Source organism: Acanthisitta chloris, unplaced genomic scaffold, assembly GCF_000695815.1.
Source record: "Acanthisitta chloris isolate BGI_N310 unplaced genomic scaffold, ASM69581v1 scaffold40202, whole genome shotgun sequence".
NCBI lineage: Eukaryota > Metazoa > Chordata > Aves > Passeriformes > Acanthisittidae > Acanthisitta > Acanthisitta chloris.
The window spans coordinates 1-26,835 of record NW_008659505.1 but is presented as its reverse complement, the minus strand read 5'-3'; the positions used below and the strand labels follow the sequence as shown (position 1 = coordinate 26,835).

Below are 26,835 nucleotides of genomic sequence, written 5' to 3'. Positions count from 1 at the left end.
CTGAAGAGTACTAAAAATAAGTATCCTCTACTTTGTTCCCTCAGTGAAAAGGGAGAGAATAGCAGTGAGTATCTTCAAAACATGCCCACACTCCAATCCTGGCTGCTGTTTCTGATCCACTTTCTCACTGATTTTCCATTTAAATTGTATAAAGAACCTAGAACCAGAGAGTCTAGAAAAATGCTCATGTGATTATGCTAAAGGTAAGTGAACTTTTTACTATGGACATCAGTTCTTGAGGAAAGTATTAAATCCCACACATCGCAAGCCATAAGCTTCATCCTGCCCCTATGAAATAGCTACAAAAACTGTAATGTCATAGAATTAAAAAAACCCCACAAAAGTAGCAGCACTCAACTAAAATCACTGTAAAAAACATTGATAGTACTGAAATATTGCAGTGAATGAAATTCTTTCTGCCAGCACTTTCCACATACAAGAGTGCAATACAATCTATTATCTAAGCATCAGAAATATTGCCAGGTTCTACTCAAATGTAACAGCCAGAAGGTTCAAGAATGCTGTAGGTTCTAAGGATGATTCAAAATGATTCAGAGAGACTTAACATTTCACTGGATAAGACTATTTTTTCCAATAAAAAGATAGAACCAGATGCTGCTTTTAAGTGAAATCATTTATTAAACCAATCTGTTTTATAGGAGGTATACATATATTTTATCATTAAGACAGCTTCAATAAAATGACTATCTACAAGAATGACTTTGATTGTTTTATTTTCATGTCACCATACATGGAACAAATGAATTTTATGTCTTATGAAAACATTTTACTCCGTATCAAAAATGTACACATTTTAATAACCATTGCTATGGTCTGAAGGGATTTTTACATTTAATTTCAAAAATAAGTGTAATTCCACAGCTGTGTGTTACAGCGTTAAGCTTAAATCATCCTATACGTAATACAAGTTTGTATAGGTATACAGATAATTTTTCATTTTGTCACATACCTTCATATTTGAGACACAGGTGGGGACTTTGCATTTCTTTTTTGCAAAAGGCTAAAGTATGTACTGATGTAAGCACAAAGCAACATTTCTTAACAACAAAGCCAGTTTGAATGGCACAAGAGTTAGCATTTTTATAAATTAACAACCAGAGTTCTGGATTATGGAAACAGGTACATAAGATTCCAGTACTTTCCTTAGGGCTTGGCTCGCTGGAAGAATACCTGTTAAAAATATTTTGAAAATTATTTTAAAACAAAGGAAATACAAGACATGGAATGGCTGAGATATGACATAATGAGTTTGACAGAGCTCATTTGCATGTTTAACACACTGATTAATACACTAGGTTCAAGCACGTGACTTGTGCTATTTGATTACACTCACACCCTCAAAAATGACACATTGATATATTCCCTACAATTATAGCATCATCTTTTTGCTATTTAACTATTAAACAAAAGCCACAAGAATATCAAGCTATTGAAGAGATAGCAAAGTGGTGAAAATAAGTGCAATTTTATAGAAGTAGGTTTGCTGTTATTTGCTCCTTCTTTCCAAACAGCTGTTTTTAATACTACCCTAAAGCTAAAAACTACTAAATAATTCAATATTTTCATTTTACTTCAAGTTACTATTGTGACTGAATTATATGACAAAGTTCAAACAGAAGTAAAAGATATTTAAAAAACCAACAACTTTACCTTTAAGTAATTTTTAAAAACTTTAGCATCAGGCTGCTGAAGTGCTTGACAGAATTCCTGTAAGAGAGAATAAATAGTAACTAAATGAAACAACAAGACAACCTGATATATGTTAGGAGCATAGAGAATACCTTGTATGTAAAACCATTGGTATTTGTATTTTCCCTAATGTACAACTAAAGAAAAGAATGTTATGGGTTAAAAAATTGTAATAGGCCATGACAGTGCAAGTACATTCTGTGATGAAAAAGTGGTTTTTTTGTTTCAAATACAGAGTATCACATTCACTTTTAGCTGAGTAGACTGAAAGAGGACTATCAAAAGGACTGCAGGTAAGGAGATTCTAAACCATTAATTTTCCCAGTAACCTTTGGTAGCTTTGAAACAAATACTTCAGATGAAAATTAACACTTAAGTAGTACTATGTACACACTAAGTGACTCTAGATTACAACAGAACATGTCTGTCACTTGGAAAAGTTATAATCTTAGATCAATAAACATGGAGCACCAGCAAGACACAATACTTGATCATTACATGTTTTTAAGCCATTTAAAAGTTCTAGTTTCATTCTTATAAGAGTTTGTCTCCTAATGCAGCAAATCTGATTACTATAGTACCCAAATTAGTTGAAACTAGAATTAAGCTGTCAGTGTTCACCTAACAATTTCTTCAAGACTATGCTCACCATATGGTAACCAATGCTTAATGTTGAGACAATGGTCAGCTGTGAAGTTTCACTTTTGAGAATCCTCTTAAACTACTCCAAAACAAATCACAGAAACCCGACATACTTAAAGCTGTACACAGTTTTTGACAGTAAAACAAATTCTGTAGCTTAAAGTTTTCTGTATACAGTTAATTTTAGCTTTGAGACATTAGTCTTAGTATTCTGAATACTTTTTCTACAAGTTAAAATTTTAATTAAAGTAGGAAGACCTATTACACAGTCACAGACACTGGATAATTTTTTTTTTTTTTGCAAGGTACTCTTGCAGTAACTTTACTCCTTATGCTAAATTAATCCTATTCTGATAAGCAATAACTGAGTACATTTTATTGAGGGATGGTAGGAGGTTAACTTTGTCAGTATTCCTTTTGTTCCCATTTATTGAAAAGTTTTCCACATGTTCTTTTAGGAATTACCTGGATGATCTCAGGAGCTACTTGCAAGGAAGGCAAATACTCTTGCTGAAGATACTGAATGCACTCAGGACCCTAAAGAAAAGCAGTACACCATTTTTTCAAGTATATTTTCATACAAATAGAAAACCATAGCCCTATGCTATGTGGAAGACTGAAAACAGGTCGTCTACATGACTGTTTTACAGAGTAGTGAATAACAAATGCTCAGATTATTCTCAGCTGTTACCAAATAAAAGGATTTCACAACCTTGGCATTAAGGATTCTACTGCAATTTAGAATCTTCTGTTACACAGAAGAATGCACTGAAAATTGCACTGAAATAAGAACTACAATAGAGCCAGTCAGTTTGTGGCATATCAACTAAGTCAGTTAAGAGGTTAATTTCACTATCTGACACGAAAGAAAGAAAAAAAAATTGGCTACTAATATTTGCCTACTGCTTTATCATAGTACTCCCATTACAAAATTTAGTAGCCAAATGCAACTGAACACAGTATTTTTCCTGTTGTAACACTGACTATTTAATTTGCAGTGGCCTAAGCAGTAATAAAATGGAACTTCAAAATCTTTGAGAGCAGCGGACAGGACTATTTTGATTAACACTTCAGTTTTTATTTTCTAGACCTGTATTTATCAGGTACCTCTCATCACAAGGATTGCTGTATACTGGCATTATACAGACACGATTCAATTCATCTACCAGGTCATAATGAATCAACTTCATTAATTTGCATGTAAGTTATCCTAGAACTATAACATGGTATACAACAGTTCACATGAGGAGAAAAGACTTCAGATCATTCTCCTGTATTTGTATTGGTAGTGTTAAAAGAAACAGTATTTGTAGTTGGAAGTTACTTCCTTTACCAAGTTTGCTTTCCTACAGAATTATCTCTTCATTGCTTTTGGGGGAAAAAGGAACAAACTCAGAAGGTTTCCTCAATTAAAACACAGTATCTTCTCTGCCAGTATATAATGTCTTAATTTTTCTGTAATTGTGATTTTTACTTGCTTTTGACATGAAGTTAGCCCACAAGTTTCATGATGTAGCAGGAGCCAGTAACAGAAACAAACAGCTTCATTTCCCATTAAAAATATTATACACTACAGTATTAGCAATGCAAAATTCATTTTTTCCATAAATGTTTTCAGTCTATTAGTCCCACACATCAAAATATACATTTAATTTTAACAGAAGTGTCCAATTAGTACATTGCTAATTGCTGTTTTGTCACTTTAATTACTATATTGAAAGGTGAAAGAATGCAAATTGATCAATTAAACACAGTAACAAGTAAGCAGATTTTTCTCCTTAATGAAGAGTCAGTATTTTGCAGTAATATATCAAGAGGTAGAACTACTGGATCCTGTATCCCTACACAGCACTATGTTTATCCTGTTATTTTACCTAACAGTACAGCAGTAATTCACCCTAGTAGGTATTGTAATTCTTAGAAAATGATAGAAGCACTAGAAAGAAACCTGGAACAGTTATTCCCTGTAAAGTATGATGAAGCTTACCCTTTTGAGATGAATTGTTTTTAACGTCACTGCACATTCTGATAAAGCCTGCAATGTAATACATAGCATTAGATTGTTTCATTAGCCAAAGAACCTAACGAGGCCCAAAACAAGGGCTAGTTCATGCCATTAATTCCTCATTTTCTTCTCACACAATGCTGAGTCTCAATCTTCCAGGTGTTGCACTCTAATCAGAAAAATTTCTGTACATGTGAATCCAAAGTGAACTAAAGAACAGACAACTGTGTGTCCACTTTCGCTGAACATTAGTTAATAAGTAATATAGGTCAATGCTAAATACTGCAATTCATTTTGAGTGTAGGTACACTACAAAATACCACAATACTCAATAATTAATCATACAGGTACCTCAATTAAGGAAGAAACCTAAGGGATTTTATTTGTGAGATGATAATCTTTAATACCACATGTAGGTTTCTTAGCTTGAATCTACCCCACAAGAATGAAAGCAAAGAAAGGTCTGTAATACACACCAGTACTGTCTGGGCATCTGCTAAGTCAAATGTTTGCTTCAAAGGTGCTAGAAAACATGCAGGAACAATGTGCTTGTAGACAAAGTCTGCAAAACCTACTGGTCCATCTTTACCTCCTGAAAAGAAAAACAACAGTCCATGTTCTATTATTGCTCCATGCTTTGTAGCAGCTGCAAAGGAATTCTGGAAAGAAAATCTTACCCCAAAGCTCCACCAACTTAGAAAGAATAATAAAACAGGTCTTCTGTGCAACAGGATCTGGGTAGTCCACTGCTCCCTGAATGACAGTGAACAACACACGCTCCACATTCTCTGCACCTTAAAAACATTAAAATGAGCTTGTCATTTCAATTTGCAGCCTAAAAACCTTTGGTGCTCTTACACTATTTTATATAAATACTGACCTGGAAGACATGCTTCAACTTCAAAATAGCTCTTTTTTGCACAAATCTCAAATATTTTTGGGAAGTTTCCCCTACGATGCAAGACAACTCTTATTTAGGTTACAATTTATTTATTTTTTTTTAAGTGTGGAGATTTAAATTGCTATTTTGGCCTTCAATACACACCAAGTGAGGGGGGTACTTTAACCTGTTTACAAAATTTTCTCCTCTCCACCTAAACATGGCAAAGTTAATTAAAACTCAGTGGCACTGAAGTAGTTAGCTTATCTTGCAATATAGGGCAAGATATTTTTCACACACTTAAAATTTCTGTGCTGTATCTATGATTATTTATTTGATTCCTTTAAAAATTTCTTGGCCCATCACAACTACCAAGTGCCTCTTTCATGAAAACTTTCACTACTTAATGCTACTATTTCCATTCCCACAGGTTTTACCACCATGTTACAATAGGGGGAAAGAATTCTGAGCTCCACCTACAAGATCAGTCACTTTAAAGTTTCTCAAGTCTGTAGCTATTTTGATGGAATATAAACAGAAGGAATTTCTTAAAGAAAGAAACTCGACTTCAAGTTCCTGCTGTGAAAAGAACCAATTTGCATCTGGCCACTAAGGGTGAGGAAAACCTGGTAACTACATATAATAGTAAGTCACATGATGCCTTCTACCATCAATAACAAGACTGGGTGACAGTAATAGTAATTTACAGAGGTTACTGATGTGTCCTTTAGAAAATGAACACAATGAATACCGACAGCTGTAAGTGGTCTTGCCAACAGTCTGAACACTGCTATACATTGGTATATATTCTGTGTTCTCCAATTCACCAGTCAAATAGAGTGATGCGTGAGGATGGATAGAATATGCCTATTAAAGCTGGATTTCGCCAACCCAAATTCCTGTACAACGGGTAATGTGAACAGGCAAGTTGAGTACTGTATTTATATTCATCCATTCTACCTTAACACAGTTAATAGTACTTGACAGGAACTAGGATTTTAGAAGATAAAACTTACATGAGAATGACCATAATACTATCCTTTCAGAAACTGAACTCCTTACCTTGATTAGCTATGACTTCACTCATTCCACTGCCAGTTACTGTCTGCAGAAAAGCAAAGTAACTCCTCCTTAACATTTGTTTTTCTAAAGCAGCAGACTGGTCATTTTCTTCTGCTGGAAGAAGCAACACCTCAAAAATAGCATGAAGTAGTGGCATAAACATCTGTTGCAGAAAAGGTGAAACCTGTGTCTGTGGAGATCAGAAGAGGGTGTCAACTCAAACAGTTACAGAAATCAAACATTTAAAATGTTACAATTCTCAGCTTGGATTCACTTACAATGTTAGTAATTTCATGTACCAACTACTTATAACAAAGCAAGTCCAACCAGGGTCACCATGAACATTACTGCATCTTACATACCACCTATTTCAAGCCTTTTTCACAAAAGTAACTAGTCCTCTCTAGTTTGGATAGAAACAGAAGCTTTATCAGGATTTTTCATCCTTCTGTTTAGGCAGACACCATTCAAATCTCCTGAAATACCATACTGCCATGCTGGTGAGGAAGTTGGGGGTGCATGGGAGGTTGGGAGGACACAGCCTGGACTCAAACTGTCCAAAGGGATATTCCATACCATATGACATCATGCTCAGTATATAAAGTGGGAGGAAGAAGAAGGAAGGGGAGGATTTTTGCAGTAATGGTGTTTGTCTTCCTAAGGAAGTGTTATGCCTGATGGGGCCCTGCTGTCCTGGAGATGGCTGAACACCTCCTGCCCATGGGAAGGAGTGAATTAATTTCTTGTTTTGCTTAGCTTGTGTGTGTGGCTTTTGCTTTCCCTGTTAAACTGTCTTAATTCAAACCACGAGTTTTCTGGCTTTTACCTTTCTGATTCTCTCCACCATCCTGCTGGTCAGAGAGTGAGTGAGCAGATCCATGGGGCTTGGCTGCTGCCTGGGTTAATCCATGACAAATAGGAAGCTCTCAAAGGTTAAGAGCCTTTGCCAAATTGTTAGATGACAGTCCTACTCCTACTTAATACACATCTTGTGTGCCATTTCAAAACCTCTGTATTTGTCAACCCATTTTGAATAACAATGCATTAAGCCTCAGTGTACATTTTTATGCAACACCAATGCATCTAGATCTTGTAAATAAATATTCCTCCTTATACATGCATCTCTATCTTCTGGAAAACTCACTAATAGAAATAAGAAAATTCACTTCAGAGTTTGCATAATTTGCAATATTAGCTTACCACTTCAGTGGAGGGCATGAAGTTAATTGTGTAAATAAACAAATTAATTTGTGCTGCAAGTAGTATTTTAAAATATTAAACTCAAAAAGTTAAACACAATATAAAATTATAAGACCAATCAAAGAAAAAACACTCATTTAATCACCATGAGTCCAGGAACAGTATAACTGTGGTTGAAGACAATATTTCCCAGTTGCAGCCTTCAAAATATGCTTAATTCTGAGATAAGGTTCTAACATGTTTTGCTGAAACCAGAAAAGAGGAGATATCAGCAACATTTTGACCCTGAAAAGCTTATGCAATACCATACCTTAAATTTAGCTGTTATTTGGTTTATAAGAGGAATGAATTCTTGAAGATCTTTTGCTTCACAATCTTTAAGCATGTGTTCAGAAGCAGAAGGAATGAATGGAAGAACCTCTTCTTCTAGGCAAATAATCATACGGTGAAGGAAAGTGCGAACACCACTTCTCAGAACTTCCTTTTGTAATGGACAACTGAGAGCGGGCAAAAATGTTTGTAAGCAGTCCAGATAAACCTCTGAGCAGCCACATTGTTTTACAGTTTGCTTATTGCTGAAAGCCTTGCTGGTTCGGCTGTAAAAGCAATACATTGTGTTATATAAACTCACAATCCAATACCATGAAGAAGCAATAACCCTGAGAACAACAAACGTTTTAAAACCCATGTGCTAAACTAGAATATTACATTTCATGAAATGGGAGCCAAACAGTGAAGTAATGAACAGAATTATTTGATATGAAGTAGCATCACTTTAGCAGTTTTCGAGAGTTAAATTCTAACAATTTACAAACAATATATGATTAGAATAGCTCCAGACAAGTCTTTGAGAAAAGGAACAGATGCTGATTCATTATAAACGTGCTCAATATTCTCTGTATCTACAGCCATAGCAACCTTTTCTAAGGAGTCTTAACTCATTTTCTGGGCTACCCTAAGTAATTCTACAACCACTGATGATTTTATAGGTCGATAAAACACAGGTAGAAACTCAGCCCCTCCTCCCAATAAATCCTTTGTATTTCCCTTTTACTCACACCAGAAACATAACACAGAGTCACTGTGCTGTACCTACCTAGCAAACCCAACGGCATGATTGAGGCAGTCAGCCAGTGCCATCTGTCTGTCCTCATCTTGTGCCATCATCAGTTTTTCTAACAATACTTTGAACTTCTCCATCAGTGGAGTCAATAAATTCCTCATTAGAACCTGTTTTCTTTCTGCAGAGTATTCGCTGTTAACTATTAATACTCCAGCTGTTTCATAAATGAAAAGTTGATCATCACTGCTTAACAGTGCCTGGTAACCATTTTCCTGAAATGGAAGATAACAGGCATAATTCACTAAGTGTCCTTTATCAAGGTTGTCTTCTCAAAGTTTATAGCCTTCTGTATATATCCATCTCTACCCTATACTCCCAGAAACCCACATAAGCAAGATTAATACAATTAGGTACAAAAGTAAAGTCCATGCAAGGGATCTCACACTGAAAAAGCAGGATAATTATTTGTGATAAATGTTTGCATGCCAAGCTACGGCAAGTACTCAGAGTGATGAGTAAGTGCAAGACTTAGTCATTACTAAAACCTGCTGCAAATACTCACAGGTGGAGAAAGTTCCATCAGGTCTTGTATTCTATTCAGAACATCTTCAATAAAGGCATTCATTTGCTTACTGAAGTAAAACACAAGTACGTAATATTTACAAGTGTGTGCATTTTTACAGATTTCCTGATATTTTACTTAAGCTGTAAACCTAGACACTAGACTAGCTTCTCAATATAGAAATCCCCTTTAAATATCAAAGCAATGCTGCAGAAACATCTGGAATATAGTACCAGTGGTAGGCCACATAGATACATGGTATAGTGGGAAATAAACATTTATTTACCTCATTTTTTAAAAATGCATCATCTAAGTGAAGTATTTTCAATAACAGTTGAAAAACAGGACTGTGCTAAAATCTGAGATGTCTCTGAGCTTCTTTCTGGCTCTACATTAATTACATGCCTGTGAAATAAGGCCACAGAACAGAACTGCTTGAAGGGCTCTAATACACTGAGTAAACTTCATCAGTATAAATTCCATAAATATTCAAAATGTAGACAGGGACAAGAAAGAGTTAATATTGGGAGTCTCCGAATCCACTCACACTCAGCTCTGCTCACTGAGGAAAACCAGAACAGAGGTTTACATTGCTGATCAGCTTTAACATCTAATCAAAATAAACTAAGCATATATATTCCACTTTTTCATTCTGTGACAAATTTTTCTGGTGCTACACAACAGGACAACCCTGCAACACTGTTTTGATGTATTTCTTCACTGCAATCCACCTGAAGACCAGCCTATTTCAGTGACAACTGTGAGGTACAGAAGGGCTGTATATGGTGAATTCAGTGCTATTTGGAAAGGTTTGTTTACTCACTTAAGAGACTTGACAAATCTGGAAAAAAGGTAAGCTGTTCGACTTCGTACTTTGGGACTTGAATGGCGAAGACCACGGTGATCTAAAAATGCCATCTGCAATCAAGAATGTATCTCAGTCTTAGAATCCTTAAACAGGGCAGGGGAGAATCTAATCATCCAACAATTTAAGTAGCTCAGGTTCTTTGTGACCTTCACAAAATAAGACAATTTCCTAAAGTCAAAAGAACTAATCTAGTCTTACCTAGTCAAAAATGTAAATTAAATGAAACTTACTAGAACAGTTGGAATGTGCTGAGGTTCGACAGCAAAGAATTTTTCATATCTGACCACTGTTTCAAAGAATTCCAGAGTCACTGATGTATGCTGATAGGCACTAACACCAGAAGTCACCAGCTACAAATAAAAGCATGAGCAAGTCAGTATTTTAGCCGTTTATACAATCTAACTGCAATGTAAGGGATATGCTGGTAATTAAGACGGACCATTTGAACCGAAACATTCCAGTCTTTAGTAGCATTTTTCAATAGCTCTGAACATAGATGCTTACCGTTCTCATCATGTCCTGTAAAGCTGTAGCTTTAGTAACATCACCAGAGAAGTGAGCACCATGTGACACAGGAAGAGCCTCAGCCAACATATACAGCAGCCTTATTGCTACTTCTACCTCCATAAAACGTGTAGTCTGCCAGTTCCTAGAGAAAGAATATGAAGATCATCTTAATCTTTTGTACAGTTCTACCATGTTAGTATTTTGTTTTGAGCCTTCTTCAGATGCACAGCATAAAAAGAAAGGATTTAAACTAAGAAAAAACACCATAACACTTAAGCAGTATTTCAGGCTGCTTCTGAAAGACATTATCCCCTAACATATCACCTCTTCATTGGACCACTTCTAATTTTCTTCATCAGTTTCAACTTGAAAGCTACAGGTTTCTTGAAATGCTTATTTAGGTATAAAACTACCTACTATGACACGTGGACAAGCTTCACATAAAAAGAGGCTACTAAAGAGCAAGGTACAAGGAAGCCATCAACAATACTAGATTCCCATTTGTATACGCGTAGATGTCCTCCTAGTCAGGGAACTAGTAATAATGTTTCCTTACTTACTTCCAATTTCTGGGATTGCATCTCCTTTTTTTTTTAAACACAAAAATACTTCACTTATGGTGTTCCCCTCCCATCCAACCTTTTTCTGATAAACATAACGCATAATATTTACACCTCAAGGAAATGCTTATGAGATTGTGGCAAAGTGAATGCCTGTCCAAATGGCAGTTGCTATGTAGGTAAGTGACAAAGATCAAGAAGCATCTCTAGGAAAGAAAAGCTATAATTTAAGCTTACAAAAAGAGCTTTTTCTTTCTAAGGAGCTTATACAAAGCCCCTTTTACAAAGATTATACAAAGTCATATTCATCATTAAGTTGTAACCAGCTTATTCTATCAATTTGATTCACCTTGCTGCATCCCACTTATGTTCATTATAGACTCTGACAGTTTACAAAAGGATAAAAACAAACCCAAAGGGCATTTTGCAAAACAGGTTAAAAAAACCCCAACTTACTGAAGCGTAGTGTTAAAAACTCTGCGAACAGATGCCAACAGTAATTCTGGTGAAACCTGAGCAAGTCTGTCCAGCAACAGTTTCAGCTGTTTTCTGTACTCCACAAACATTGCTTCATCTTCACCCTACAAAACATTCATGTCAGTAAAGTCCGTATTTTTGTGTTTAAATTCATCCACAACCATTTTAGACAATTACACCAAAAACATGTACATACAAAAACAATATAGTACGCTCAGAGAATCCAGTAATGCTCACTCTATGCTTTTGCAACATAACAGCAGGCTCCTTTCATGGCTGGTTGTACTATGTTGAGATCCACTGTATTCAGTCCAGAAACATACTAAAAAGGCTTTCCAAACTGAAAACTAGCCAAAAGTACAAGAAAGAAAATACTCTTGGCAAAGCCTTATTGACCCAATTCTTGAAAACTGACTCATTCTTCAAAGATGCTCTCATTCTCTAGCTCAGTTTTAAAAATGAACTGACAGAAACATTTATGATGACTGCATACAGTCTGAGTTTTTAAGACTTTAGGTCTCCAAGCAGCCTGGAGCAAAAGTAAGTCTAATATACTCAATCATTACTGTTGGCTGACAGAAATGTAAGCATGGAAATAGAGTGAAATCAAAGATCTTACTCCACCTTTAGCTTATTTTTGCAGAGGTTTGACCATGTTTAGTAGTTTAAGCAGCATCTCTTGAGTTTCATTACAAGTTTCTCAAATCTTTTTGCAAGAAGTGATCTGCAGAAGAATGTGAATTTGCACTGAACAAACCACCTCAGCAGCTGTGTTTAGCTATCAGCACAGCTGTATTTATCTAGTAATAGCTCTGCACAAACACAGCCAGAAACATTGTCAACTGAACTGGCTTGGACATTCCTTTACTATGTTGTTTTGTCCTATGCAGACATGCCCAAAACTTAAAAAAACCTTTCCATATAGGAAAAAACAGCCTACAGACCCTTTGCTTCTTACCTTTAAATCTTTAGTCTATAAAGCAAAATGGATTTTAAAAGTCTGAGCACATTTGTTTTACTACATATAATTAACTTGCAATTTTCTGCTTATTCCTATAACACAATACCTCGTTTTCAAAATTATATTCTTCATCATAGGTCAACTTCTTCATAACAGCCAACATGATAGCCTAAGACAAAAACAGAACTATAAGCATAGAAGCAGGCAAGTGATAAAAAACAAGTTAAAAATACTACCATAAAGAAATAAAACCTAAGGCAAGCATTACATGTTTATAAATATTTTAAATCCAAATTTTCAGAGGTTTAGCAGAAGTTAACAACCAAAACCAAAACAGATTGATTACATCCAAACAAGACACAAATGCTCGTCCAGATACACAGCATGGATGACGTAAAGCTCTCAGTCTCTGTGACAGTATTATCTGGCTTTATTTCCTGCTTGTAATCTATGGTGTTCAGTTCACACTGAAAACAATCAAGATGATTGACTAGACAAAGGAGCCTAAACAGATTGTCCAAGACCCTGTTTTAAAGGGACAGATCAGCTTAGCTGTAGCATCAACTTCTCTAATAGTTCATAGTTGTTGATATGGGTGACCAATGCCAATCTCTACTTAGTAACTGCTTTGCTTGCTTTAATATTGCTGCTTCAATATTGCTTCAAAGAAATTGTGCAATATAGTAGAGTTATAGTTAATATCTAGAGCACGTGTTAAATAGTTCTGATTAAAGTCTTTTAAGTCTAGTAATTATTAGCACTAAATTATTTAATAGATTTCATTTGTCATCCTTAATCCCACCAGACAAAGCTGCACAAAGATTCAATTACACCTATACAATCCCTTACACATATATCATTGACTAAGTCTGGGACTAGGACTGCATCCAGCTGCATCCAGACTCCTCTCTGAGCAGCAGTTTAGAAAGCAAGGGAGTCCTTTCTGCCCCTCGTGACTCAACGGGAGGGTCTCTCCAATAAACCTTGTCCATAGCTTCCATTCTGCCTGTGACACAGCAGCAAGTAATCAGGTCAATTAAAGCACAGAGGCAAAATTTCCCCTTTGGAGGGACTGTTGGTACATCCAGAAGCAGCAATAAAGTCTTGATCTTAGCTCTACTTAAGTCTGAAACTCTAAATATGTCACTTTGATCTTGCTAAACATTTACTACTTCAGGTTTTCAGAACTCTGATTTAATGCTTAAAATACACGGAGTATTCAATTCCACTCATGCTTTCCAGGATGGATAGAAAGTCGACTAACACACACAGTAAGCTAAAACAAGTGTTTAAGAATCTATTATATTTTAATTTTCAATTTAAAGGTTGTTCTGGGTAACCTACCAAAACTTGTATTAAGTCTTAAATATGCCTCAGACAGAAAGCTATTCTGAATAATTCAAACTGAGTCAGAGGCAGATCATTTGTATACTTATGACAACAGTAAAGTGTTAGAAGTCAAGAAAATACAAAGCAGCAACAAGTAATAGGGCAGGACATACCCAATACACCTATTACAAGGAAAGGGTTCACTGAATATTGCAGAAGTTTCAGTAGAACTGTAACAGGTATTCAGTCAGCGTTACAGAACACCTCATGCCTATGCCTACTACCAGGTGAAAAGAAACTTGTGTCCTTTATTTTTCATATTGGTTAAATTCAATAGCCAACCTCTTTTATTGCAACTACAGCAAATCAAAGTGCTGATCAGATCAGCAGACACTTGATTAGCATTTCATGATTCTCTTTTGGAAATAAATACTTTGACAGCATCACTGTGAAATGTCTCTGCTTCTCTGTAAGAAGTGATATTGAAGAATTAAAATAATTGCAAAACATTAATGCAATAAGCATGTAGCAGAAAGCATTCAGAAACACCTGTTATCCTAAGGATTAAAAATGGGATCCTACTGATGAGAAAAAACTTTGGAACTTCAAAGGCACAATAAACAAGACCACCTTTATTCCTGTTCAAATAACCAACGAGTTGAAAGTGGAAAACTTAGGTGCAAAACTTTATAGGAATGCTGCTAAACACAATTTAAAGCTTAAGACAGACAATAAGATTTAGGCTATTTCCCACTACTTTCCTATTATGAGTTGGATGAAAAAAATTTTGTATGATTACTTCTCAGTTTAACACAAACCCTTAAGAATTGTTCAGTAAAATGAAGAAATAATTTTAACACAAAGATCTTCAGTATGAAAGCAATTTTAACAAAACAACGTATTTCAGGACAGCAACACATTCAGACTTTAAGTATCATAAGTGCACTCCAGTAGCAATTTGGTTTGATCTAGTTATAAGAACAAAAGACAGTAACAAAAATTAAAAGATTCAGTGATATTACCAAAGTTTTCTTAATGTGTTACCTAATCCAATTTAAACAGCCATTAAACAAAATGTGATTAAGATAACACAGATCACAGCTATCCAAATTCAGCTTTTCATGTTAGAACAGGTACAGAAATCAATTTTCTTTGTAAAGGAAAAGCAATCACATCTGTGAGCTGTATGACTGTGAAATACCTGCACCAGTCCAACCAGTTCAACATCTAAATTAGCACATCCACATTGGTGCAGAACCATCATAAAGAAAAGAAATGGACTAGGCTAAACCTAGTCTTAGAAGTATATCACTTCCTAAACTGAACATAAACCTTATTTATTAAACATAATGCTAAAGTCAAACTGATCTATAAACTCAAGCATATAAAGTCGAACATAATGTATATTTAACTTAATGTTTACCATGTAACCACTTGTAATTACAACCCTTAGATCTGACTTGCAGCTCCTTTCCTTAGCTTAACTTACACTATCAAAAGTTTATTTTTCTGACAACCCTTCCTAGACTTTTTCCAATCCTTTGGAATTAGAGCAGGTTTTAATAAAATTACAAAACCTCAAGAAAACAACTCTTCTATCTTTATTTAAGAATATTCTGTCAACAGTACAGCCTGTAGAGGAGCTTACCAACATATGCTTAGGGGTTGTTTGGGGAGACCAGCTCTAAAATAGCTGTCATCTTCATACACAATTCAATATAGGTTTACTATTTCAAGAAACAACTGTAGTTACTTAGTAAAAGATAGAACACACTGTCCTTACTTTTAAGTCCTCTCTTTTCATTATTGTCACACACACATTGAGGCATATAAATGAAACATGATTTGTTTCAGCAAAACAAAAGATTCTAATCCAATGTGTTCTTGAAGAACAGAATCTGCAGTAAAAAGAAAATACTTACCTCTACATTAGCTTTTTGTTGGTTTGAGAGTGCAGAAAGCTGTAAAATAAAATTCAAGTGTTATTTTTTGTGCAGTAACTCCTTTATTACTGAATAATAGGAAGACAGGTTTGCTTCTTTAACAACCGTAAGCTCAGCAGGCCTTCTTTCCACTTAACATAAGATTTAACCAAATTCCTTCAGATCTCTAAACAACACTACAAAAATAGCATGACCACAAGCATTCAAGATACTGAATGCTAATTAGTTAAAAAACTTATTCTGCAAGTCAGCTCAATATTTAGTATGATATTTATGTATTTACCTATATGAGATATATATCATATAGATATATGCTAAATACTGTATTTATATATGAACACAAAGAAATCAAATTAAATCAGGTCAGAACTGGTGTTAAATTGAAGCCAGACATATTTACTTGTTTCAAGATGTGAAGGTAGTCATAACAAAAGCCAATGATATTGGAGGAGATGTCATCATCTTCATGAATCAACAGTTGCAACATTAGGGCCACTTTTGCTTCAATAGCTTGCAGAGTGTCTTGAGCACTCTTCATATCACCATTTTTTATCAGTTTAGTCCAACTAGCTATTAACGCTTGCCCCATCCCATTGACCAGCTTAGAAAATCTGGCCAGAAAATCCACATCATCTTCCTGCAAGAAAAGACATCCAATTAAAAATACTAGCAGAGCTTATGTTTAAATGGCACAGGCTTACAGACTGTAGTCCCCGTGTCTAGTATGTAGAAGCAGTAAAATTAACACTGGTTTCCTAGATGGAAAGTATAATTGCCTGGTTTGCTTTCCCCCCAGGAATAGCGAGGGAAAAAATTAGAGTGATACCAAATTTGGCTGTCCTCTATCACACAACAGTAGCTTGCTTCATCTCTTCAGATCAGTTTGTTTCCCTTCTTACTTTACAGCAAGAAGCAGGTTCAAAATAAAAGCAGCAGCACATATCTACCATTGATTTTAGGCTGTGTAAGATGAAAGTATTTTTAAGGGAAAACTTCAAAGTAACAGCTGTAGCTCAGTTCAGAAATACTGATAATGAGTAACTTTCAGTACTGCCTGTAAGGGTGAGTTAATATTAAATATTTATGGTTTGCGTTTGCAGAAATACATTGATCAGAATTGAGAAATATCCCTAGGCCAGTCACCTCAAACAGATGCTTTGCTCTCTACCATAACTCTGCAAAAGAATAACAAATATACCTCAGTAAGACTGAGGTAATAGTTTTAGTGGAAGGCTTTCTGAATTGATAAACTCACATGCTCTGCATTTTAGTAGAAATAAAAATTTGACATAGGCTTCAAAATTAAGAGAGATAACAGCCTTGCAATCTAAGGACTACAGCTTCATAAGGACTGGCTGCTCTTTCTTCATGGCAGATAGCAAACGGCTGTTCATTAAACACTGCAACTGCCAGGGAATGCCTGTTTGGTTAGTAGGTATACTTTTCCAGCTTGTAGATAAGCATTTCAAGCCTCACACTTGATGGTGCAGACATGAAAAACAGCATGTGTGTCTTTAAGAAAGCGCTTTCCCTTCCTAATTTTGCATAGCTGATCAAATGTGTCACCCTAAAACACTCTACCTTGGCTACAGTATCTATTACAGAATCATTCAGGAGAGAAGATTCGAGATAGAAACACAGGAGCAGCATTAACAGTAAGCACAACAAGAGTCAGGACAGGCACAGAGGAAATACATAATACCTCACTTCTAAAATGAAACACGGTGTGTTTAAATTAATAATGAATATTAATAACAAGCTGCTAGTTTAAGTATGAGAAAACTATAAGAAGTGTTTAGCTTTGATGCAGAAGCGCAAGTAAATCTCCCTAATCTGTGGACTGTTTCGTAATTTCCTGTTTGTTTGCTTATTTAAGAACTGTCAGAAACCTATGACTCATTCCTATTGTTAAAAATCAATACACAAACCTGATCAATACTGAAGAGGCCAGCAGACTGCAGTACTTGACACAAAGACTCAACTAATTTTGTTTTATCAATCGGGTCCATTCCCTTATTTACAATTTCAAACAAACAATCACAGGCTTCTTCTCGGAGAACTTCCACAGACATGTGACCTAGCAGAATATTTATAAACCTTCAGAGAAAAGAAGTAGTTTAGGTTTTTATGTACAAAGTAGCATTGTATAGAAGCTTTATATTATTTGTGTGCATATTTACAATGGTTTCTCTTTATAAAACAGTTTCAAAGTCTATTGTACTGACTAAACCCAGAATTTTATACATTTTAAGGAAAACACAGCTGAGTAGTGTTTAGTTTGGCTGCTACATCAGCTTGGCTTGCAGACAATCACTCTACTAAAAGTCACAAAACTCCAAAGATTTTATATATAAAGTCCTTCTTCAAAGGTGAATTTTAATTCTGTTCCTTGGAAATAGAGCCAGCACTCTATCCAGGTTATTTTTGCAAACATTTTCCATCAAAACTCCCTTACCTTTCATTGGCTATCAGGCTCAAATCTATCCAGGATACATAAGCTCCAACTACTTCAAGGCACTGGCACGTCAACTCTGAGTTATTATATTGATAGTTTTGTAAGATTTGGTACCAAGATTCCACCAAACTTGGAATGCACTGTTCCCTCATCGTATCTTTTAATAAGGTGTTCCTACGAGCCTCCTGTCAATATAGGGGAAAAAAAAAAAAGATAAATCAGCCTTGCCATAGATTGGTATCTTGTCACATTAGTAACATTTTTGTATCTGCTACCAGACACCACCTCTCCTAGCAAGATAAATAAATCAGAAACACAAAGAGAATGCTTTTTAATTTTCCAAGAAATAAACCCAAAATATCCTAGTTCTTCTTTTTTTTCCTAACACAATGCCCAAACACTGAAAAAAAAACAGGCAAAGGGGAGAAATCCTCTAGATCATTAAATGGATTTTTTGATGTTAGGACTCCTTAAAACAGGCACTTAGAAGAAATTAACATTTTAAAATCAGTCAGTCTAGCACTAAATTGGCGAACTCAGTCCATTAGTTTTTGTTTGCTATCTTTTCAAGCAAAAAAATACATTAGCTGAAAAGCAAGAAATCATAAAAAGCGTTAAACAACATAAGGCTTTTGGATCTAAACCACCAAATGTCACAGGAATATAAAAAAGGTATCTGCTAGCCTTCTGCTCTAAACACAGTAAGAGAAGTTATTTGAAATTTAAAACAAATGTTAATTCAAATAATAACTTGCCTCTGATGTATGAACAACATCCCGGTCCACCAGCTCAGCATCAACAGCCATCAGGATTCTGAGGTACATATCCACACCCCATGGATTAAGGTCAACTACTGATAGAATGTCAAAAAAAAACTTGGGCCATTTTGTGAGATACTCGGTAACAAAAAGCAATGCAAAGACTTGTGCTGCTTTATTGCGAATAAAAGTCTTCTCAGGCTGGGGATTCACCATCTGGGAGAGACAAGACATTTTATTTGTATTTTGTTTCTCTAAATTAGAGAAGAATCATCTATGTTTGGCTGATCTTCGTATAGTGATTAATGTACTACCTCTCTTTCTGGCTGAGATAAATAAAAAGCCTTACCTTTCCAGGGATTTGAAGAAAATTTGGCTGTATCATCAAGAAACAGGGAAAACATTCTCTCTGGGTAATGCAGCCCTAAGACCTTCATTCAGTACCAAGACATTAAGTGTACTATTCAAAGACTAAAAGGTCATTTGTCAGTTTGGTGAAAGGAATAAACAAGAACTTCCAGAAAACAAGTTACAGTCCTCTTGTAGCTGGTTTGTGCCTGCCTCAGATGCTAGCTACAAGAACTGTAAAGGAAGTTCATAAATCTAAGATCATAAAGGAAGAAATTTTAAAAAATCTATCACTAGCAATCTGCTCTTCTCTCCTTCCCCTTTTATAAACTACTAAATGGAATAGTGTGCCACAAAGGGATATTAAAACAATTTAATCCACTTCACACCAATCTGTTCTTGTATAGCGTGTATTACATTCCATTACCTACTGTTAAGTTTTCTACATAGCAAGTATGTTAATTTCCATTGCAGAAGTGGAAAGATAACTAGCTATTGGCAGGTATAGGCAAAGACTTGTACAAACCCACTTGATGGTTCCGCTAACTGCAAACTCCTGGGTCAACTGATACCTCATGTTCAGCTACAGCCACTAATTCCACAAGAAAGTACTATGGGAGAGTATGGACAACTTTAACAGAGGAGTGATGCTGTACATTCATAAACATCTGCTAGCATTCTAAGTAGGCAGGTGTACAGTCAGGAGGGTCTTAGAAACAGAATTACTGCTCCTCCTCCAGACACTCAGGAACATCAGGAATCTGTATTACCTATCTAAAGGGAAACTCCTTATTTTGCACACCACTGATTAAACCACAGTCATTATCTGATGCTAGAATATTAGATTTAGTAATAAGTTCAAACACAGTCTTCTCTACAACACTAAAAGAATTGCTCATGAAGCTTTTAACGATCAGATACCAAATACCTTCAGGAAGCAATCTTTAAACTCAAATGACATTTAGCCCACACTCAATGCCTTATGCTATCCTACTGAAAGCCTACTATCTAAGGCTGCTGTGCAGGACATACTTACCTGTGCTTGCAGCCATGTTATGAGTGTTTTCCTAATTAGCTGTTGCTGGACTTCAGTAAGTTCAGAGTATCTGAAAAAAGCACATTGAGGTCAAAATACGACTGCTCCATGACAAGCTCCAACACTCAGTAAGGCAAAAACTCTTAATGTGGCACATAATGTTGCACATGAACTTATATTAAAGGTTCCTAGAACAGGAATTTACAAAGCTATTTGCATGTCAAAATTTTGAATCAAAGACATAAAAATAAGGAAAACCATTTTGCCCATATTTATTAATTATATTTTGAGGCACTACTGCCTCCTATATTGGAGGAGGAGCTTGAAATTTTGCAGGAAGGCTGCTCTATCAGGGACAGGATTTATGACTCTGATAAAAATACACATTTGACCATACACACCATGGGGAGAAGGAAGAGACATCTGTATATGGTCAAACATCCTTACTACATGTTGAAAACTGTCCATAGTGAGCGAACAAAGTCCTTAAATGATCTGACCTACAGTACATTAATTATCAGACATGTGTCAAAAAAACCCAAGTAAACAAGTAATTCTGCTTTATGTCATACATATAGTCCTGGCAAATTTTTCCATTATACCCAGCCCACCACCTCACATACCACTCATACAGCATTTTACTTCCCTGGACAAGCAAAGCTGAGAATGTTCTTTGCAACAGAGCTAGCTAAAGGTCTGTACAGAACTTAACAGGAATGACCACTGAATGGAACTCCAGTCTTCCTGTCGCAGCTAATTATTCATTCAAGAGAAGAAAAAAGCAAACCCACTGAAAATGCTCAAAGAAAATAAGCAGCAGGAAAACAAGAGAAAACATACTGCAGGAAGCAGGTGACAAGAGTGGAACAAGCAAAGGAAGGTGGACAGTGAGGTAAAATCAGGTAAATGAAATCACAGAAAGTTAAGTCATTAGTATTTGCAGTCATACCTAACTGTAAAAATCAGTCACAAAATATATCTTGTTCCTATCCAAACCTGACCTACATGTTCAGCATATTGCAGCCAGTCACAATGATATTCCAAGATGCCATGATGATTAAGTCCAGACCAAAGGAGCCCAAAGTGAGAAAAAATTTAGTTCTGTGCAATGAAGCTTATATTATTTGAAAGTTTTTTTTCCCTTAAAACTATGAGTCTATGGAAACACCACTCCATGAAAAGACTACTTTCTCTTAACACGTCTGCCGTGGTTATTGAATGAATAGGGCTTTGTCTGAAGTCCAGGACTCTGTACTGAGCAAAGCTGCTGCTCACAGGACTCTTTTCTGCAAAAATCAGTGTCAGTACAGAGTAAGGCTTGAATCTCCAGAAAGGAATGGCTAAGAAAGTTTCAAGCAATCCTTCATAACTGGGCCTGTGTTGGGCCATACACAGGTGTTAGGTTAGCCAAGAGTAGAACATACAGCTCAAAACCCAAAATCTGTTTCTCTCCCAAGAAAAGGTGAAGAAATACAACAAAGTTCTCTGGCCCAGAATAGAGCCACCTCATCAGCCATGACAGATGCCATTTTAAGTTTATTTGCAAGCAGAGTAACAAGGGAAAATGAAATGGATGTGTATGGGTGGTATCAAGAAGGATTACTCACTTAAACTTGATTTGATGTTCCAGGACTTGAAAGCAGAAGAACTTGATGTGATCATCACTAGAAAAGAAAACTCTTGTTACTGGCAGCAACATGATACAACTGAACATATAAAACTCCTCAGATATCACAATCCACTTGCCCCTTTGGCAAATCAAGAATAACTGTGCACCAGAAAAAAACCCAAAAGCCGCTGCTGTTACTTCAAACCAAAAATGACAAATACTTGAGCAGTTAGTCTGGCAAAAATGAGCAATGAATATTTATGTTTGATATTACAATCTTTTTTTTTATAGCCACCTGTTTGTTATGCTTTGATTTCAGTACTGAACATATAAAACTACAATACCTACTGTATCCTGCCTTTATAAAATCTGTAAGGCTTCAATGGTGTGTTTGAGGTCCACTAGTACAGTAAGTGCAAGTTGTACATTGCATCTTAAAAATCAAAGGTAAAGACAAACTGAGGTATAGATTAGGAAGGGATATTCCACATGCTATATAAGCTACGTGACTTATTACCTAAAAATTGTATTTTTTTAAAGATTATAAAGTGCTGTTTTCTAATCTTATATGGGTTTGTTACTGTACACTCTGTTGGAGTCAGAAGTTTTCATAAATCATTTACAAAAAAGCATTCACTATAATGACTGCTGTTATTCAGGAAATATACACCTCTCAATTTCCTTTCAACCCAAATTATTCTGTGATACAGCAACAACCTAGGATTTTTGATGTAAATACACAACTAGTGCAAAAATAGTGGTGACTACACATTCTCTGCATTTCTCTGCATCTTGAAAAATGGGGTGGTGTACTCCACAGAATAGAGGTGGGGAACGACTTAGGAGATTACTACATTAAAAAACCTATAGTCTCACAATTGGCAGTTTTCAGCACTCCTCCCCAAAAGATAGCACATTATTTCCCCCTGAATTTCATAAAGCAGCAGTCTTCAGGCTATGAAATTAATACGGAGTTTAATTTAAACATTGTTATTCCTTGAAAGGCATTATACAGAGGCCACAGATCAACTGCGATACTAAAAATAACATGAAAACCATATTAACTTTCAACAATTTAGCTTGCCTGTTATGCTGTACAACTAAATCAAACCCACGCATATTCCTAATGAAAATAAGCATTTATTAACTACATTACCTGTATATACTCTGAGCTAATGCTTCTGCACAGACTTGCCAAGCATCCTGAGATATCTTGAGCTGCTCAAAGTAGGCTAGTGCCTGCAAAAATCCAAGTGGGTTTCATTTAAAAGAAGAACAAAGCACAGAGCAAGACATCTCATTCACACTTGGCCTCATATCGGAACAGCTCTCCCTTTTGGATACATTCAAGTACTTATTTGGCTACCTAATTACCTTAACACAAGAGTGGTTTTTACAAATGCTAATATCACAGGTACCCATTACTACTTCACATTCAATACAAAGATTTTTGTTACTTCAATATAAAAGTCATAGAATCAGACATGTTGTGGTTAAAAGGACACCAAAGCTAGGCAATCCATTAAAATATAATTTTTTAAAAAATACACATCTAAGAATCAAAAGGGCAATTTCAAGCAACTGTTTTCTGTGGGTGCTTTTCATTCTGTGAGATCCTACATATGGAGCTGAGCAATAAGCACAAAAAAATTGTAAAGACTTAAAAAGTCAGAGTCCAGAAAAATAAGCTCTATGCATGCTAAGTGTAACTTCTCAGAACTGGGAACACATGACCCTCAGCTTACATGTTTGTGACATGACTTTGTTTTGTACTTGCCACCACAAGCCCTATGTGTTGGTTAACAAAAACATCCAACCAAAACCCATGAAAACATAAATCTTTTGCACTGGAACAGCACCTCCAATTATCAGAGAGAAAAGCAAGTTAATTACATACTCTTTGTCTGAAGTCTGCATCAGCATTTGGGTTTAGCCCTAAAAGGGCTTGTTCATCCATCTCTGTTGCTATACTCTTTGTTTCCTGCTCCTAATTGGTTTGCCCACTTCTTCTTGACAGGAAACTACAATCATCTGCAAACATAGAAAGAGAAATTTTATTTGCTCAGCAGAACGATTAAAACCAGAACAGCAACAACCACACAAATTTGCCCACAAACCTCAAACACACATTATGAACTCCATGAACGCACATACTTCTGATAAAGATATGAGAATCCTAAGTCCTTTAATCAGCTTTTCACAGTACTATATTTCTTACTGTATAAGAAAAATTTAAAGTCCTCATATATTTCAATTATCTTGAAGAGTTATCATCTTAATTAACAGAGAAATGGCATGATGTGTCCTATTCAACTTAGAAAGGCTTAAACTCAGAATTTCAAGCATGCAAAGGTTTCAGCAAGATATGACATAAGCATAAACCTGCCACTTAGACAGACTGCTGTATGTTTTTTTTCCCCCCACCACAAACTTAACTGCAAAAAAAAAAATCTACTCATCTCCAATATTGTTAAGATGATTCATAAACCCACTTAGAACGTATTTCCTCTAGGGGGGCAAAGCCATTAGGAGGCCTTTCTTCTAAAGCAAGTGCACACAAAGACAAGTGTCTTAGAAATAAACCACAAAACACATCATACTGAGCTATTAACAAAGTTTTCTGTTCCTACTAATGGGTGCTGACTTACTAGCAATTATTTTTATTTAGAAAATTCATTGTAAAATTAATAAGCAAGCTAGTTCTAAAGATGACATGCCTGTACACGCTGTTCTGCAATGCCCTGCTAAAACACAGAGAACTTAAAATAAAATAATCTTTGTCAAAGACCAGGATGCTGCTAAACAAGAGGGCACAAAAAACCATCTATCCTTCAAAGCCTGCCCTGCCTCCCCCCATGGAAATCAGGCCTGTTTACATAAGTATGTAGGAGGTAGGGGAAAGGAAGAGACAAGAGGAAGAGATGAAATACAAAGAAGCTGTGGTTTGAAGCTGCCTACATGCCCATAGGTAGAACCTCTTAGTATTGCATGTCTCCTGCACGCTCTGCAGTACTCCCTCCCCCACGGGAAGAAAGGGCACAGTGACAACTCACAGCAAGCAGGACTGCAACAGAGCCCAAAATTGAATGTGGTAACAGACAGACTTCTCTATGAAACTCGTGACAGAATGCACTATTACAAAGTGCATAATGAAAAGCAATTTAAGAAGTAAAATCGAGCTCATACAAAAAAAGAATTGCTGGTTGCAGCAGCACAGAAACCAGAAAGTCCGGAAGAAAGTGATGACTCGTGGCAAAACAAGCCTCAGAACCTGCCTCGGGACACAGAGCGATCCCTCTCAGGGGCACAATCTTTAGGGATTAAAGTGCCCTTGCAGAGTCTTCTCCCTCTGCATCCCCAGCCCCCAATCTGTCTTCCTCATACTCATCATCCAAACCAGCCAGATGAAAATAAAGGTAACATGCTGCAGGGAGAATGATTTCTTTTTTTACAGCATTTTTTTGGTTAGGGTTTGGTCCAGAGTTATACAAGTAAAACTATTTAATATACAGAAGCGTATTTTTTGCATATTTACCTGCTGACATCACTACATTCCTAGCTTTTGGGCAGATAATCAATGCTCAAGTGACAAATTTTGCTATTAAAAATAACCTGACTGGAACATGTGCTCTCCTCACTTGTTTATCTAACAGCAATACCAATCAGTTCTACTCATTTTATAAACGCTATGTGAGCTTATTTAAAATTTCAACTTTACCATATAACCTTTTCTGAGAGTTTCATCTTGACAAGCCATTTCTAGAAGGCAGTTAATGAGATAAACTATTTGAAAGAACATTTTGAGAAAGCTAATAAAATAGCTTTTCATACTACATGGTTTTACTTGAGCAGGCAGCTTTTCAACCACAAATCTCCTTTACCAGTTACACATCAAAAGCAAAACTGAACTGTGACTTTAATGGTACTTAGTTTGCAAAATCCATTGCAACATTCACTTAGCTATAACATGAAGTATGTCACTAAAGCAAGTTTTATTTATAAAGGCAATCAATAACATTAATAGTTAACATGCAGCTGTGTAGAAAGTATTATTTACTTTGTTAAGTAGTACACTATGTTGGGTGGCAAACTCATCTTACTGTAATTAGAAGGGTGCAGTTCCATAACAGTGAAGTCACACAGGTGTATGTATGCCTCAGACACTTTATTCCCTTACACATAATACATTCTTAAAATTGCATTTGATAGTCAAGACTGTTTCCATACAGGAAAGCAGGAGAAAAGTGGTCCCACTCCAGCTGGGGAAGACTGCCCAGCTGACAATGCAAACGTGGTCAAAGCAAGCAACTCGGGTCTGGATAAGCCCTAATAATGAAAGCATGCAGAGCATTTTAACTACAGATGCTAACCACGGGAACAATTAAAGAACACCTCATTTACAGCACTCGTTTTAGGCATTTACAAGGTTGCAACTGCACAAGGGGAGCCAGTGACATGCCTCGTTTTAATGCCCTAAAGTTTTCTTTCTAATAAAACAAAGATAGTAGAATTCATCTTTACAATCTTTTCTGCTCTCTGTTTTGCTTGCTGCAAAGCGTGAGAGTATTTACACTTAGGGCTCTATAACCTTTACAGTGGCCGCCCCCCCCTGCCATTAAAACGAACAGCTGTGCAGTTACTGCTACTTCGAAAACTTTTCGACGGAACTAGAAAGTTTCTCTTTCTGGGAAGTGACACATTCAGTGTTACAGGCAGGAGCTCCCCGCGCGAAGAGAGGCCTCCCAGCCCCCGCGGGCAGGCACCGGCACCCACCGCGCCCGGGCCGAGACATCCCAGGGCTCCGTGACAAAGCACAGCGACCCGCGCGGCTCTCCCGAAGCGGAGCACGAAGGCGCGGGG

General features: G+C 36.3%; 1 protein-coding gene across 1 annotated transcript; it reads right to left on the bottom strand.

Annotated features, from left to right (window-relative positions):
• Positions 1-596: 596 nt before the first annotated feature.
• XPOT (exportin, tRNA) lies at positions 597-24,008 on the bottom strand. Its single transcript, XM_009069408.1, has 24 exons — positions 23,873-24,008; positions 23,132-23,214; positions 21,974-22,030; positions 20,367-20,436; positions 18,980-19,198; positions 18,225-18,409; positions 17,698-17,866; positions 16,170-16,406; positions 15,749-15,787; positions 12,604-12,666; positions 11,516-11,640; positions 10,497-10,641; positions 10,223-10,342; positions 9,948-10,042; positions 9,125-9,194; positions 8,596-8,834; positions 7,810-8,095; positions 6,300-6,489; positions 5,035-5,151; positions 4,834-4,949; positions 4,340-4,387; positions 2,818-2,889; positions 1,672-1,728; positions 597-1,191 (listed from the first exon to the last, which is right to left on the bottom strand). Exons 1-24 carry the CDS (start codon positions 23,930-23,932, stop codon positions 1,165-1,167), a joined length of 2,889 nt encoding a protein of 962 aa, XP_009067656.1. The 5' UTR covers positions 23,933-24,008; the 3' UTR covers positions 597-1,164.
• Between the last annotated feature and the right edge of the window lie 2,827 nt (positions 24,009-26,835).